Source organism: Neurospora hispaniola, assembly GCF_033458365.1.
Source record: "Neurospora hispaniola strain FGSC 10403 chromosome Unknown B0T23scaffold_4, whole genome shotgun sequence".
NCBI lineage: Eukaryota > Fungi > Ascomycota > Sordariomycetes > Sordariales > Sordariaceae > Neurospora > Neurospora hispaniola.
The window spans coordinates 2202281-2218929 of record NW_026944409.1 but is presented as its reverse complement, the minus strand read 5'-3'; the positions used below and the strand labels follow the sequence as shown (position 1 = coordinate 2218929).

At 52.3% G+C, this 16649-nt stretch overlaps 4 protein-coding genes across 4 annotated transcripts; 1 reads left to right on the top strand and 3 right to left on the bottom strand.

Annotated features, from left to right (window-relative positions):
- The first annotated feature begins 737 nt into the window (after positions 1-737).
- On the top strand, positions 738-3462 carry B0T23DRAFT_379864 (P-loop containing nucleoside triphosphate hydrolase protein). The gene has a single exon (XM_062837174.1). The coding sequence runs from the start codon at positions 964-966 to the stop codon at positions 3211-3213; it is 2250 nt and encodes a 749-aa protein (XP_062692980.1). The 5' UTR covers positions 738-963; the 3' UTR covers positions 3214-3462.
- A 727-nt stretch (positions 3463-4189) lies between these two features.
- On the bottom strand, positions 4190-5717 carry B0T23DRAFT_143846 (cross-pathway control protein 1). Its single transcript, XM_062832410.1, has 3 exons — positions 5454-5717; positions 5377-5395; positions 4190-5319 (listed from the first exon to the last, which is right to left on the bottom strand). The coding sequence occupies exons 2-3, from the start codon at positions 5384-5386 to the stop codon at positions 4523-4525; spliced, it is 807 nt and encodes a 268-aa protein (XP_062692979.1). The 5' UTR covers positions 5387-5395; positions 5454-5717; the 3' UTR covers positions 4190-4522.
- A 3639-nt stretch (positions 5718-9356) lies between these two features.
- On the bottom strand, positions 9357-10997 carry B0T23DRAFT_404569 (uncharacterized protein; the record flags this gene model as incomplete). Its single annotated transcript, XM_062838918.1, has 1 exon — positions 9357-10997. The coding sequence occupies one exon, from the start codon at positions 10995-10997 to the stop codon at positions 9357-9359; it is 1641 nt and encodes a 546-aa protein (XP_062692978.1).
- A 1993-nt stretch (positions 10998-12990) lies between these two features.
- B0T23DRAFT_143696 (uncharacterized protein) lies at positions 12991-15570 on the bottom strand. The gene is made up of 4 exons (XM_062832409.1): positions 14365-15570; positions 13929-14308; positions 13479-13869; positions 12991-13422 (listed from the first exon to the last, which is right to left on the bottom strand). Exons 1-4 carry the CDS (start codon positions 15357-15359, stop codon positions 13197-13199), a joined length of 1992 nt encoding a protein of 663 aa, XP_062692977.1. The 5' UTR covers positions 15360-15570; the 3' UTR covers positions 12991-13196.
- Between the last annotated feature and the right edge of the window lie 1079 nt (positions 15571-16649).

The window sequence follows — 16649 nt, the reverse complement described above, 5'->3', positions numbered from 1 at the left end:
AGAGATGTCCACCCGCGCGCGGGCAAACACACACACACACACCATCGAACCTCCGTCGGTTGCGACATGTTGATTTGTTGGGTTGAATCAATTCCAATTTACACGCCCAGTAAAATCCCCTGCTTTTGATGGGCGGCGAAGGACATCAATAGGCGACACCAAGGCGGCTTCGGGCATGTGTGTGCTTTTGCATGTTTGTCCTCCGGGCACTGTAAGATTCGTACTGGTCAGTACTATTTGCTCCAATTGCTCCTTCGCGCTTCTTCTTTCTGTGATAGTGACGCTCCACTCAGTAAGCAAGCAGCGGTTGATTGCTGAAGTGGCTTCTTGGATTTCCCCTGTGTTCAAGATGGTGTAATGGTCAAAGGCAGATGTCTTTTCAATTCAGTCGACATGTTTGCAAAGAACTTGGTAAGGTTTGTGCGTCTTCGACTCAGGTCAAGTTGGTTGCTAGTGGGCATTGATTGAATGTACCCTTCCCTTTTGGAGGGTCTACACTGCTCTATTGCGTACTGCCCGTGCACGATGCGTGTTCTAGAAGGCGGAAAGAATATCCCATGCAAGAAAGCTGGTGCCTGCCCGTGCTGATGATGTTAAAAAGGGAAAGGATTCGATGCCCGCCACTGGTGGTGAAGTTTCTCGTGATGATGTTGCTCCTTTTGCGGGCGTTAGCGCTGCTGCACTAACAGTAACAGCTAGCTTCCTCGAGTGCAAACAAACCAATCATAGCTTCTCCATGAACCCCACCGTCGAGCGGTCAGTTGGCGGCAAATTCCGCCCCGCGCCCAGAAGACGAGGGCGCCCGGGAGGCGGACCGGCGCCGTGAAAGTATCAAAAGTTGAACTCCACTTTGATATCGCACTCCGACAGCTACGTTTCAAGATCAAAGGAAACGTGAGAAAACTGACAGTGTTTGTTTAAACCCTAATTTGATCGGCCGCCTGTCAGACCATCATAGCCAAAATGGAAGCCGAAATCAGGACCGTTCTCCCCAACATCGACCCGATCATCTCCGAGTATTCAGCCGGCTATCTCACCCATGCCTCAACGGCCTGGTCCGGCGATGAGGATGCTACCGGCCCGTCTCCACTCGTCGAGGCCGCCTCCGCCATCACCGACCTGCTGATCTCGGCCTCCGGTGGTACTAATGCCGCCCTGCAGGACAAGATCCGTCAGCTGGTCGACAAGTGGGTGGACAGGTATTCTGCTGCCAACGACAGCCAGGAGAAGAGGGGTCCGGCTGTGAAGCGTCTTGACCAGACTATCCAAGTGAGCGCTCAGAGGAACATCTCGTCGACTCTGGCCGTGGCCACGGGCGGTGTTGATCTTGAGTCGGCCAACGCCAGGAAGGTCGAGTCCAAGGTCGACAAGAAGAAGCTGGAGAAGGCCGAAAGGAAGATTGCGGCCAAGCAGAACAAGAAGACCTTCAAGACGGTCGAGTATGAGGCCTCACGTCTGCTCAACCAGGTCGATCCTGCTCAGTCGTACGAGGAGTTCTACATGGCCGTCAACCCTCTGCAGATGAACGGCTCTTCCGGCAAGACCAAGGACATCAAGATCGACAACATCGACGTTACCATCGGTGGTCTCAGAATCCTGACCGACACCACTCTCACTCTCGCCTACGGTCATCGCTATGGTCTCGTCGGTCACAACGGTGTCGGTAAATCTACGCTTCTCAGAGCCCTCTCTCGCAGAGAGGTTCCCATTCCCACGCACATTTCCATTCTTCACGTCGAACAGGAACTCACGGGTGACGACACGCCTGCCATCCAGGCCGTCTTGGACGCCGACGTTTGGCGTAAGGTTCTTCTCAAGGAGCAGGCCGAGATCATCAAGAAGTTGGCCGACATTGAGGCTCAGCGCGTCGGGTTGGCCGACACCTCAGCCGATGCCGCTAAGCTTGATAGGGAGCGTGAGGTTCAGGACAACAAGCTCGGCGAGATCCAGGGCAAGCTTGCCGAAATGGAGTCGGATAAAGCCGAGTCGAGAGCGGCCAGCATTCTTGCCGGTCTGGGTTTCTCGCCAGAACGCCAACAGTTTGCGACCAAGACGTTCTCCGGTGGTTGGCGTATGCGTCTCGCCCTCGCCCGAGCCCTCTTCTGCGAGCCCGATCTCCTGCTGCTCGACGAACCGTCCAACATGTTGGACGTCCCCTCCATCACGTTCTTATCCAACTATCTCCAAACCTACCCCAGCACCGTGCTCGTCGTCTCTCACGACAGAGCTTTCCTCAACGAGGTTGCCACCGACATCATCCACCAGCATTCCATGCGGCTCGACTACTACCGCGGCGCCAACTTCGACTCCTTTTACGCCACGCGCGAGGAGCGCAAGAAGGTGGCCAAGCGCGAGTACGAGAACCAGATGGCGCAGCGTGCCCACTTGCAAGCCTTCATCGACAAGTTCCGGTACAACGCGGCCAAGTCCTCAGAAGCCCAATCGCGCATCAAGAAGCTCGAGAAGATGCCCGTCCTGGAACCGCCCGAGACCGAGTACAGCGTGCACTTCCAGTTCCCCGAGGTGGAGAAGCTCTCGCCGCCCATTGTGCAAATGTCCGAGGTTACCTTCGGCTACAGCCCCGACAAGATCCTGCTGCGCAACGTCGACCTGGACGTCCAACTCGATTCCCGTATCGGTATCGTGGGCCCCAACGGCGCCGGTAAAACCACCATCCTCAAGCTGCTCGTCGGCAAGCTTTCCCCCACTTCGGGCCTCATCACCATGCACCCGCGTCTCCGTATCGGCTTCTTCGCCCAGCACCACGTCGACGCCCTCGACCTCAACGCCTCGGCCGTCTCCTTCATGGCCAAGACGTACCCAGGAAAGACGGACGAGGAATACCGTCGCCAGCTGGGCGCCTTTGGCATCACCGGTACCACAGGTCTGCAGAAGATGGCCTTGTTGTCCGGTGGTCAAAAGTCCCGTGTGGCCTTTGCCTGCTTGGCGCTCACGCAGCCGCACATTTTGGTTCTCGACGAACCGTCGAACCATTTGGATATCGAGGCCATGGATGCGCTCTCGGAAGCGCTGCAGAAGTTTGAGGGCGGTGTGTTGATGGTTTCTCACGATGTTACCATGTTACAGACGGTGTGCAAGAGCTTGTGGGTGTGCGAGAATGGAACAGTGGAGAAGTTCCCTGGTGATGTACAGGCGTACAAGAAGAGGATTGCGGCGCAGGCGGATGCGGCGGGAGTTGTTAAGAAGCATTAAGATGGGATGATGGAAAAGTGGTGGTGGTGGTGGTTGGGTGGGAGGTGTGAAAAAATTGATGTAGATTGTACAAAGCGAAAATCTCAAGGGTGATAAAGCGGTCATAAAGTGTTATAGATTGTTGTGCTCTGTTTCCATGCTTTGTGTGACTATGGTAGAAATGGTTCTTCACTTATTCTTCTACTTCGTGCTTTTCCTGCTGTGAAGTAGCCCAAGGTAGTAAGGGATCATACGGCCGTCCTCTGGAACTCTGACTGAGCATCCATATATGTAATGCTCGGGTTATTTATAGAAAAGTTTGTTTCCCTTGATGAGGTTGGCCCTCCCTAACTGCGAAAGATCATGATCATGCCAAACCGTTTTTTGATGTTCAACATAGTAAAATTTCCTACTTTAGTCGGCAATGTGCACGAGCGAAATACCTGTAGGTAGAAGAGGACCTAATCATGTATTTTCTGTATCCTTGTGATGGGCATTAGATATCTGATCTCACGTCCGCATCTATCTCAACATAGAGTTTAGTGGTGGTGTCGTTGATCACTTAAGCCACGGAATGTCAACAACCCGCCTGCGAGCGATATTTCCGCGTTGGACTGAATGGTATTACACTTCGCGACAACCCTTGAAAACATTGATTCAATAATATTTAAGAACAAAACAAAATGGGTGGCGATATGGTCGGGAGGTACTGACTATGACTGATGGAAGACAGCAGTCATCAAGGGATAGATCGCAAGTGGCAAGCGACGGGAACGCCTACCAATCATGTCCTTCATCTCTCACATGACGAGGGCAAATAGGAGAGCGTGTTTAACAATGCAATCAACAGGTGTTTGTAGTCGAGGCCAAGGGTATAACCAGTTGTATTCCTACATTACAGCAAAATAGACGGTGTGGTGAAAGCTTGTACCAGCTTTAAGTCTTGAACACGGGTGAACAAAGTCCTTGAACATTCCATCACCAGGGTGCGTTCGTATTGACATAGGGGCCAAGGGACATCACGACGAAGACATTGGAAATCACAAACTCGGAGCGGTCACACAAGGCACTTTGTGATAACATGGTTTAAAAACACTGAAAACTTTTGATTTGGTTTCCGCTGGATGTAACAGCTAGGAAAGGTATCTGACAACTCCGAAACCAGAAATATCCCAAGGCGCGATCTATAGATCAAGCGACACTCAATAATCAATGATAACCAGAAAAAGAAGAAGAGAGATAAGAATTTCACAAAAAAACAATGAAACCCCTCCTCGATGCCCGTCATCGAGGGATATTTTTTTTTGTTCAAGGAGCCGAAAGGTTCGGTTTACTCCGTAGACGCACCGTGGGCCAGAGCCAAGTTCTTCCAACGGTCGCGCTCTGCGATCAGTTCCTCGATCTTAGCTTCCAACTCCTCCAAGCGCTGAGCCTTGCGCTCACGAGACTTGCGAGCAGCCAAAGTGTTGCGGGCGCGCTTCATGGCAACGACATCGGAAGGATCCTCAACAATAATGGGGGGCAAAGGCTTGTCGCGACGGCGAGAGCCAACACCAGCGACCGACGAGTGACGACCGCTGGGAGGGCTGACAGACGACTTCCTCCTCTGATGACCAGAGCCCGGAGACAGAACCTCCAGATCCTCAGATGGGGTAGCAGGTGAAGCTTCAACAGAGTGAACTGTTTGCTCAACGGTCGGCTGAACGGTCGGCTGCACAGGTTGAATCAACTCAGGCAGCGGTTGTGTTTGCTGCTCAGTCTGAGTCTGGGTCTGAGGCTGGGTCTGAACCTGAGCCTGAGGTAGCGGGTTGGCATCAGGGAACAGTGAGAACCACGTGTCTGGGTTTTCCAGGTCACTATGTCCAAAACTAGGAGAGATGTCGAAGGTATCGAAATCCGGCGAACCGTCGAAGAGCGAAGGCGAAGTCAAAGCCGTAAGAGCAGTGGAGCTAGGTGCAGATAGATACGGCTCATGGAGCAGAAGCTCTTGAGGCGAGACAGTGCCCATGTTGGAGACGGAGCTAGGGACGCTGCTCGAAAGATCGTATGTCTGGTTGGCAGGCGAAGCGAACGCCGCCTCGGTGGTAGCTCCACCGTCAAAGGTGGCGAAATCCAGCAGGTCCAGTTCTGTGCGAGATTGTAAGCGCATGTTGAGAGGCGGCATGCGATAAGAGGTGTAATTACCTGAGAACATCTTGTTGCCCTGCTTTCCGTACGAAATACTACCGGTACTTTTGGGAAACAAGGGAACAGGAGGGCGCTGCTGTGCGCGGTTCTGGGTGTTCAGGATTGAAGCTGAAGAAGGTGCTGAGGAAGCGTAGAACTGTTGCGGATGCGAGTTCTGAGAAGAGCTGTACCGATTGGTGAAAGCCGAAGAATTGATTTGGTGCCCTGTAGCCTGGATGATGTTTGCAACTCGCTGGTTTTGCAAAGACGGAGACAAATGCTGGCTACGATGTTGCTGATTCAGGTTGATACCTCGGGTTGGAGGCTGGAGAGCGTTGCGATTATGTTGACGGTGTGGTCTGATCGGCTGATCGAACAAGACAAAGTCCTGAAGCGGTGGCTGTTGTTGTGCTGGTGATTGCGCGGAGAGTGCCGGCAGGCTCGGTGAACTGGAGGGAAGCCATGTTGACTGTTGGGAATCCGTGGTGAAGACTGGAAAGTCTTGGCCGTGAATGGTGGCGGTGGGGGTAAGAGAACTTGAGCGCGAGCTACGAAGCTGGGTGCTGAAGTTCAGATCTACCTGTGAAGGAAGAGCTGAAGGGGTTGACGGAGAGGGGGAAACGTAAAATTGTTTAATGTTGACGATTACCGAACTGGAGTTCGAAAGAACGGGGAAATGGGAGCGATTTAACGCATCTTGATGGATGCTTCTCGTGATACTGGTTTGGTTTGATAGGGTGGATTTGGTTGCAGAGAAGAGAAAGGAAGGTCAAAGAGGGAAAACTGGGCGGAGGGAAGGATTTTGTATCAGGCAGCAAACTGCAGTGCAGTGGCCCTGGCAGTGCCGGGCGAGGCACCCACGCACGGCCGCGCAACCGGTTGGTCCTTGCCCACCACGAAACCCTTCTGAAAGGTCAGATGGAAGTGTGCGACAGTGCGCGTCCCCAAGCCAATGCAGGCGCCATGGATCCACTCCCCACCTGCAAGATTGCATTGTGCGTTCTTATTGGTTGCCGCACAGCCAGCCAAAGGGGGAAGTATGAGTCACAGCACCGATACAAGAAAATTGCAGAACTAACATATGGATGGTAGCGCTATTCTGTACAGCTCTGGGCAAAGCACCAATCCCGCGGGTCGGTACACACACTAGCACTGCCCCACCTGAGGCAGTCAGCCCCGCTGACCGAATTGCCAAGAGCCAATAGAGACAGAAAGCCAACGCTGATGGAGCACCATCTGAATGGACCTCGCTCGCTTGCCTGGAAGGGACAAGGGACACAGGAGACAGGGCCTCCAACCAAGGGCGCGGGAAAGACGATCTCCAAAGTCGCAACGGCCCAGAAAGAACGCATCACATTCGGATGGGATGGCTTGAAGCCAGCTTGCAGCAACCTCAAAGCTTCCGTCGAGCTGTACGCGTATCCGCACCTCAGGCATCCATCATTTCAGTTCATCCCGCCAGTCCACCACCAGCCCAGAGAGGCAGGGACAGTTGGGAACTTTCCAGGTTGCGATGACCGAACCGAACCGATGCCATCATCGGTTTGCCGGTCCGCATGAGAAGACATAAAAAACAATGCAGCCGATTTGATACCGATCAGATCCCGATTCCTGTTTGGAACTTTTAAGCCGACTCCGTTCTTCTCCACCTCTCAAGAATTGCGCAACAGTCTCCTGCATGGCTCCTCCCTGCTTTCACGGCGCTGTGAAGACGGTCGCTGGGAATGATTGAGCGGAAAATACCATACCCACCAGTTGGGTATACTTCACGTGTAGGTACCAGCACGTATGTACACTACACTACACAACTCTCTTTTGCGTTTTGCTTCTTGTGCGGATTTTTCCTCGGCTAGCCTTATTGAGCTGTGCGGTCCATGTGCCAACCATGAAAGAAGCTCACCGACGCCAGACCTGGTTGAGTTCCTTGTCCTACCGATATCGGACAGTTGAGTTCGTACGGACAAGGCTGGCGGCATCTGGATTTGGTTTCTTCTTCTGGGAAATAATTAAGATCAACAAAGCTTTGTCGTCGAATCACAAAAGTCAATTGCAGTTTTTCTCCTCAACAGACGTTCTCCGCGGGGAAGCCAAGATACACTACTTTTCACAACTTTTGTGTGGGAGAGCTTGGCGGTCAGGGCGACCTGAGCGGGGTACAAAGAAGGGTTTCCACGTTTCATTTTGACTCACAGGACTCATCGCATACTACTACATAGACCAGCTACGATGCGCTAAAACAGCGTTTCGTTCTTTTAGCGAACGCTGGAAACAAGATCTGTTGTGTTGGACACGCTTTACGATGCAGCAGCGAACGGTCTCGACGTGAATAGCGTTAAACAAGATTTTAAACGAAAGCGCGATATAGTGGTAGCAGCGGAGCAGAGTGGGAATTGTGACAGGTTGATTCGCGCAGAATCCCTTCGTCTTTTTTCTTCTGAGGCATTTGGAGATTACAGTTCCGTACAATCATACAGTACGTACACCGACAACCGGAAACAATGGCACAAGTGCGTTAAAAGGATCTACCGGTTGTCGGCCGGCTGAAAGATAGGTATTTTTCACCTTTTGTAAACCTGTGATACCGGCAGCCGAGCAAGCCGTAACCGACGGAAACTATCGATCTGCATCCGAATACCCTCATCACGATGTTACGGTATCATGAGAGCAAAGGTTGTTGAAGATGTCATTATGTACAAGTACGCAGCACGTCGAGGAGTGGCCACAGCTGACGACACCATTTGGCAGTTCTTGAGGCATGAGGGTTCTTTGGCAAAGAGGATGGATGCTTCCATCTGGACCAGGCATGTATTGCCGTATGTATCTAGGAGCCAAAAAAACAACACAGTATTCCCAACCGTCAGGGCAGGTACAGTGGTGAGGGCAGAAAGTTTTGAAGAAGAACTTTTTTTTCCAAACAACATGCGCACCCGAAGCTGCAACCATCACGATGTCAAAATGCCGCCCGCTCATGCATCGATGCATTGCCCTGACATCTCGATATGTGTCCCCGGTGGAACCGCATGCCGCACACTTGGGTGATAACGACTCGGGTCCCCCTCCTGGAGCCCTGACCACGTTTCGCGGATCAACTACGGGTCTACCACGGGGCAACTATGGATATTTTCGAGAGCCCGGAATCGTGAACACTACTTCCACGGCCGGCCTGGTTCACCGATGCCTATCCGGACTACTCTCCGGAGACCCCACAGAAATGTCGCCATCGCTTGCCAGTCTCGCCAGCCCACCGTACCAAGCGCCGAGCCTTGAAAAAGTTTTACGGCCACCGGACTGCGGACCGTGCGGACCTTGTTGAAGTGGGGGTCCGTAGAGGGCCTGGCAGGCTTCGTGGGGGGCGAGACTCCCAGAGACCGTGTACGCTAGACGCCATGTTGATCGTCTTGGAGATCGTGGAGCATCAAACCTTCTCAAGCAGTCAAGTTAGCTCGAGTCGATGGCAAGCTAATATCATCGCAAGCAAAGAGCGGTGATAGTTCCGCGGTGATCGAAACGTTCATGGACAAGAGGACACCCACACGATCGAACACGGGGATACGGGACAGACACGACACGAGTCTGGAGCAGAGCTTCAAGGTTCGTTACTTCCCGGTATTATCACATGTTGATAAAGAGCGTCTTGGCCTTTCACCTGAAAAGTGGTTGGGTGGCTTTGCTCAAAAGCAAGTACAGGCCTCACCAGTTCAACACGGCAACCTTCTTTGTTCGAGTGTACTTTGGTGTTTCATATTCATGTTGGCACATGTCAACCTATTCTCTCATCCATACTCGTCCATGCATTTACACCTTGTTCTTTTCCCAACACCTTGTCTTTAGGTGTCGGTTTCTTGTCACCGTCTAGTCAGTCATGTAGAACCAAACACTTTGCTATTCGAAGCGGCCAGTTGGTCATGACCAGGTATATCATATCCAAACCAAGCATAAGAAAAACGAAAACATCATGCAAGAACCTCAAGCGGAGTCAACTCAAACCATGAAGCACATCACAGAGTCCCCCCGGGATGCTGATAAGGCGACGGCTGCACTTGATCCAACGGTGCCTTCTGCGCCGCTGGATCATTCGGCCAGTGTCCACTCTGATGCTGCTTCACGGGGTTTGACGGTTCCCTAGAAACGTACGCATCCGGATTCTCTCTCATGATCTCATCCTTCCTGCCCACCGCATCCCAATTATAGTTCCCCTCCTTCGCCGCCTTGAGGGCCTCCTCGAGCCACTTCTTCCACTGGAGCGTGCCAGGCAGGGCTCCAGACCTATCCACCCACGCATCCTTCTTGGTCTCGCGAATCGCATACCAGAGCGTCCTTGTGAAATTGGGCGGCTCGTCGTTCGGATCGTGGCTCATGACGTCTGCGGGCGTGATGTCCGTGAACGTGTATCGGGAAAGGTCCCAAAAGAAGCGCTGCGGCAGCAGGCCGCAGACCCAGTAGATGCTGTTGAGCAGGACATAGGCGCCGCCGATCAAGGCCTGGGACGACCACCGGCAGTTACCCAACAGCACCACGGCCACCATGAGCAAAACCATGGCGATGCCCATGAACAGACGGTGGAACTTTGTCGACACGTAGCGGCACTCTTCCGTGCCCTGGTACAGCTCGCGCGCAACTTCCTCGGTGCATTTGACCACGAGGAAGGCGCCCTCGCGCGTGCGGATGACCACGTCGCCTGGTGGCACCTTGGCATTGGCTTGTCGCGCCATGAGAAGCGGGTACCACCACGAGGCGTATCCCATGACGGTGGCGGCGAGGGAGATGGTCACGATGGCGGTCACGGCCGCGCCGTCGTTCCAATAGGCTGTGATGATGAGGATCGTGACGGTGAGGAGGAAGGAGAAGACGTTGATGACATGCATGGGCGAGTCCAGGGCAGGCGGGACGGTGTAGCGCGCGTTGGGGCTGCTGGCGACGCGTTGGGGCGTCATCATCTTGGGCGCAGTGACCATGTCGGTGATGCGCTCGGACATGGTTGGCTGGCGGTTGATGCCGGGCGTGGGGACATGGTCGCCTTGCTCGGGGTCGACGTCGAGGGTGACGTGCTTGTTGGTGCCGTGTTGCCTCCTGAGGGCGCCTGCGTCTGTTTTCGCGCTCGCGTAGGTGCTGGTTTCGTGGCTTCCTCCGTTCATGCCGTTTTCTCTTGTGTTGTTGAATGTGATCTCGCTGTTCCTATCTTCCTGCTTCTTCGCCTTCTTCCTCTTAAGCCATCGGAGACCGAAAACAGTTCCCAAAAAGCCTTCCTTCTCCAGCCGTCTGCTGACATCGGGCTGGAGAAGATGTGTATGCTTGATCTCAAACACTCTAAAGTCGAACGCCTTGTACTCGTCGAGTGGGTGCAGAATGTTGGCAAAGAAGCCGACGGAGTCGAGGAGAGTACCGCCGTAGACGCCTGCCAGTTTGGCGTGGACTTCGGGCAGTCGTTGGGGCCGCTGCGGACGGAGCAGGGCCTGGGGCGCGGGAATCAGGCGCGGAAGCATGCAGAGAGAACTGGCGGTGATGGTTTGAGCGAATTCAGCAACGCTGCCTTCGCCAATGATGGCCAAAAGCGTGATGACATCGAAGCTCCATCCCGGATTGATGTTCTTGCCCCAGGGGAACCAGTGATAGAAACCATCATCGTCGACGTCGGGCATGATGTTCAAGCAACTGGTCTAGCAAACCAGAGGTTCTGATTTGTGGTCTATCTTGAATCGTTCGAGTATATCAGACCGACAGTCGCCAATGGCTTGACGTCCTCGGTTAGTAGACGAGTGCTATGCCGCTGGCAGGGCTCAAATGCGATTGAGATGCGAACGTCTACTCAGACAATCCTTTAGTCTGGTAGTCCGACCGAGGATAAATGTGAAGGATGATAATGAGTTTATAAAAGTCTGTTAACGCCTTGTTAGCTGTACATACATGAGAGAGTGTTCTGGAGCTCCATGAAACTACAGAAGTACAGACATACCGAGATAGTACTTTAAAGAAAACGAAAAACCAAGCTCCAACCACAAAAGTAGGTGCGAGGTCGCAAAAGTTCTCGAGTCTCCAAGCCTCCTTTTTGAATCTTCAGACACAAGTCAGCTTTCCCTTTAACGAATCAGGCTATGTCTCGAATCACGGGGCGTCAGCGCTACTTTCCAACGGCCTCTCAAAGTGAGGATCTTTGGAAAAGCGCCAACAAAGCGGAGTCTCCACCTGTGAAGGATCAGAGTGCTGCAACGCGCCCAGCTAGGCGATAGGCAAACCAGCCTCTCACCTTTCAACGGTCGGTTCTAACGACAAGGGTGACTTGACAGGAGGCTTAATGAAGAAGTAATAACTGGACGGGGCTTTTTGGTGTAAACATAAAAATAATGTAAACCTGGAAATCAACTACCTACCTGGACAAATGCGACACCTACACTTAAAAGTGGTGTATGGAAGAGGGTATAACAGCTCGTGGGTAGGTAGGTATATTCATCGCATGAAGGAGAAAATGATGCTCTGAAGGCGTCCTAATATCCTGTTCTCGATCGGCGATATGAGCCTCCTTGAAGTGTTACCCGGACTAGTGTAGAACCGCGCCTGGGCTGAATGCTGCAATGCAACCCTCGCGGTAACAACTCAACCATCACAGCCTCTCAGAACCCCAGAAACTCCCAGCGCCTAAAAGCCCCCCCCCCCTCCCCCCCATTCGAAATCGGGCAGCCAAACCCTTATGACAAATGAAGGGAAGTGACTGAGTGAAATGTTTGACCTCGAGACTTTGTTGTGGATAGCGAGCCACCAAGCACAGAAAAGACTAAGATGCAGCACGCAATGGCTGAACCACAAATGGGATGGTGGGTGGGTGCCGCCTGGAGCCTTATTGCATTTGGTCCGTAGGCAGCGTTATTCCCGACCAACCTGGCTGGTTATGCCACCAGGACTGCCTGATGGGCTGCGTATCATTTTGAGTATAGATCCAACGCGCCAGGCTGCATGAGACCCCTTCTCCCTCTTCCCTCCTACCCTCAAGATTAACTGAATGACCACCTTGCAGTTCGTCTAACTCGCACTTTGGTTTGTGAGCCTGTGTGCAGTCGAAATGCGACACGGGGAAAAGGCCGAGGGTTGCATTGTGGCGGCCGACCTCAGACACCAGACGGGCAAAGATGGTAATTTAGTTGAGCCACGCGGGGCTCTCCGTAATTGTTTGGAATGGTGGTTGATCTTCGGACGCCCTGGGAGATGAAATGTGCAGTGTTGTGCAACGGATCATGGTCTGTTTCATGTCGTGTCTCTCTCAGCCCCTAACTGGGTGCTGAGGCTGTGAGCATATGCTGTTGGTAGCCGTGCCGCTTGTCGAGCTTCGGAAAGGCGGATAACGACCCCGAGTCGAAGAGGTTGTAGATGGGGAAGTTTGTACATACGCAGCGGATAGAGCATGGAGGAAGCAACGGCGGTAGGGTACAAAGCATGAGCTATAGGGGAATAAATTGAAAGCTAATCAAGGTCCAGTGTGCTTCTTAACGAGGAGTAGAAGAACTTGACCACGGGTCAACAGGAAAGGATATCAAAGAGGCCTCTCTAGCGTGTACAAACGACCACAAAGATCTCGCTTGAATCAAAATAAGAAAAAAAAAACCACCGCTTCTGGATTGACTTGTAAAATCATTGCGCCCACAAACCTTCAAGTTCCCTTCCTTCTAAATCTGCCACCCCTCAGCGTCCATCCCGTCGTCCTTGAGGATCCCTCAAGAGAAAATAATGGAGAAAAAAAAAATGAGTAAACGCCACAAAGCGCTAAAATCCCAATCATGGATGTATCGTAGGCCATCTCTTCGTAACATCGGTCATGACTCGCCGCCAAGAATCCAAAGGCATGGAATCTAGAGCTTCTGGTGCAAGCTTTTCGGCACCAAGTCCGGATATTCCCGCACCAGCTGGTCACAGAATTGCTTCCACAGCTTCTCCCATGTTCTTCTGGTTTGGTACCTCTCCTCGTCATCCATACAGGAGTGGTCAATGCTCCACTCGATCAGTTGGCGTAGCCCATAAAGTGACATATCTGCCTTCCCGACCATAATCTGGTAGAAGTCATGAGATAAGCGAGACCTGTATGAATACTTGTTAGCAGGCTGAACACCGAGCAGGATTCCAGAGAAACGAACCTGAAAAGAGTCCCGTTGTCGGTGCTGATAGTGCAGTGCACATCGTTCGCCAACAAGCTGTAAACCGTATGCCCACTAATCCTAGGGGTAAGGCCCAAGATCTCGTTTGAGATAGGACACACCTCAATACAGACGTTTTGCTTCTTCATTCGCTGCGTGACGTATGGATGCCAAGCCAACGCAAAGCCATGGCCGATACGCTTTGAACCTAAAAGAAGAGCGTCCACCAAGTTGCCGTCGGTCTCCGTGCCGACATCCAGAGTCTCGCCGCAATGGAACAAAAACGGAATGTCGACCTTTGCGTCCCTACACTTGTCCTTGAACTCGAGAAACTGTTCAATAAAGTAACTGAGTGGATGACCTGCTCCTTCCTCGCCAACAAGATCGAATCCTACAGAGCTTCTGTTAGCCTTCGCTTCCCCGTGTCGGCGGGTGCATAATACAACATACCGGCGATATATTTCGCATACTTGTCATTCTGCTTCATCTTTAAGCACTGGTCCAGGGCAAATTTGACCTGGTTGGGGTTGAAAGACCGTGGTGTGCAGTAGATGATCTTGAGTCCCTTGAAGGTTCTGTGCTTGTGAGTCTCCTGGAACTTCTCATACACACCGATAATGAGGTCCATGATTCCTTCGTTGTCAATCCTGCCTTCGCCATTGTCGTGCCAAACCTGGTTGGTTTCCATAAAGTTGGGGCGAATCTCGGCGTATTGGATGTTGTCGTGCACGAACTCCTCCAAGCACTTTAGCGTGTACTCCTTGTAAGCTGCCTCGTAATTGAAAAGCCCTTTCATCATCTGTGTATGAGCATTAAACCTTTGCCAGGCACTTGGACAAAATTAGCTTTGCGATTGGCACGAATCAAGAATCCACGTAGAACCTACCCCTTGGCCGTTTGATGTGGATTGTAAGCCTCATCCGGCTGAAACACGATTTTGCGTGTCAGGTATTCGTCGACAAGATCTTTCCCAGACATAATCTTCAGCCGAGATTTCTCATCGCTTGCATAGGCCTCCTCGTACTTCTTGGCAAACCCGTTGCAGAACTCCTTGAAAAGCATAATGTGTTTCGGTTGGCCAGACTCATCCTCCTCCTTGGCTCCATTGAGATCCGATTCATCTCGTGTGAAGAGGTCTGGTTGCCCCAACCAAGTTGTCTTGAAGTTATTTTCGCTGAGAATGCTGAACTTCAGATGGCATCGCTCAAAGGCCTTCTTGTCAAGCAGGGGTATGTCGCTCATGATGTACATGTAATCTTGCTCTTTCGCAATGTTGAGCAAAACTTCGGGGAGCAAGTTGGCGTTAAAGTGTATGTGAAGGTGAGCGCCTTTGGGCATCTTCTGAATGGCCCGGTATAGTCTCGTTTTCTCAATGACTGGGGCATTGACTAGAAAACGATCCCCGGGAACGCGCTTGTGTTTCTGACCAGCATAACCCTCGATTCGGGCCTCCTTTTCGTAGACCTCGGTGACATCTAGGTCCTTCAGTCTTTGGATCACCGCATTTGCCTTCATCTCCGTGCTATCTGCCTCGCTTGTGCAATGGTGGTCGAACCCAAGTGCCTTTTCGCGCCTTATGACCTCATCACGCTGCTGGAAATATTCCTTCGCGTTCGGGGGCGTGGGCGTGTTGATGTCTTGTTGGAGCAGCTTGATGGGTGTGGACTTGTGCTGGTCCCTCGCTGCAATCACTCTGTCGAATGATTCAACCAAATCATACGGCCTGGGGGCAGGCGCCCGGGGCTTTTCGTCGCCTGAAGCCATCTGGCCTGAGATAGGTGGGGATGATGATTTGCTTGACGGAACAAATGGAAAGATCCTTCGTAGCTTGCTTAATGGGTGAGGAGAACTTGGGTCTTTTTTTTGAGCCATGCCACACATCTCGTGGGAGAACCGACAGGACTTTTATAACCTTTTACATGCGGGTTTGGGTTCAACGCAACGGCTCCCTCTCGTCCTCCCTTTACGCATCCGGCAGGCGGTTTAGTTGAGATGATAAAGAGCCCGTCGTTGGCAATCTTCCTTTCAAGTATAAAAGTGATTGCTCGACAGATCGCGCCAAACAGCCCGATGATAACAATGAAAGGGCGGTCCAGCTGGGTAGAGAGAAAATAACGGGCGTCGATACTGACGCTCTTAGCCTATGACGACCTTGGACAAGTCGGCATCGTTGGATGAGCTCGATCGCGCCAAACAGGGGGTAGCTCCTTTCAAAACAAAGGGATTTAAAACGTGGAGCCGCGTGGAGTGGTTTGAAGAGTACCTCGTGTTGGTTTCTGAGGCCAAATTGAGGTGAGCAGCAAGATGTGTTCGGATGAACTGAAATCTGAGCGTCACAAGTCTCGGCAGGGCTGTAAGGCACAGCAGACGACGAGGCAGCGGCAGCAGCCAAGGAAGGGCAGCAGCCCCTCACAAAGGCGCTTCCCTCGCTTCGCGCCTTCTGGTAGGAATGCCCTATTCAGGATGGATGCCACACGGGAGCCTGTGTGCCTCCGGTAAGGTAAACAGCTGTCACGGTACACTCATACATACCTACCGACCTAGCTCACAGTCATGCCCCCGGCCATCTCCCGTCCCTTTTCACCTGGAAGAAAAAAGTGGTCATGTTGCAATCCCGCTGCGCCTCCTCAAGGGAACTCCTCAGGCGGGTGTGGATGTCCAATCGCAAGGGACCTATCGTAGGAGCCAGTGGGCTGTGTGAGAGATCTTGGCACACAGGCATAATCATTTACAGTTGAGATCCATGAAATTGCATACTCCAGATACTGCATATATGCTAGTTATTGCATAGGATTCTGAGGTCTGAAATAGCTATCTTGGCTCAAGCCCCGCTTCCAGAAGCTGCATATAGGCCATTCACTGCATGGATTTCGGCGGTCATGCAGTTTTAGGGGTCTCGATTGTAGTGGTTTATGCACGATCCAACGCCAACTCCAATGGCCAACTCCAACTTCAACAACCTCCGCCCACCACACGAGCTTGCTGTTAGATAATCATTCAACACCAATCCACCTGACAATGACTTACACCGTCCGCTATTCCTTGATTGACGATGTACTTTATCCCTTGGTATTCCATGGTTCAATCAACCGACAACATCTTTTACTCTGTTGGTCAATATGAGACGCCGCCTTGATGCCGTCGCAAGCAAGACCAACAGCCCGTGACCGT

Excerpts from the sequence above, each read along its gene's own strand:
- B0T23DRAFT_379864 (XM_062837174.1), top strand. The coding sequence starts at position 964 with ATGGAAGCCGAAATCAGGACCGTTCTCCCCAACATCGACCCGATCATC.
- B0T23DRAFT_143696 (XM_062832409.1), bottom strand. The coding sequence starts at position 15,359 with ATGTGTGGCATGGCTCAAAAAAAAGACCCAAGTTCTCCTCACCCATTA. Across the intron at positions 14,309-14,364 it reads CCACATCAAACGGCCAAGGG|TGCCTGGCAAAGGTTTAATG; the intron begins GTAGGTTCTACG and ends ATTTTGTCCAAG. Across the intron at positions 13,870-13,928 it reads GTATGCGAAATATATCGCCG|GATTCGATCTTGTTGGCGAG; the intron begins GTATGTTGTATT and ends GAAGCTCTGTAG.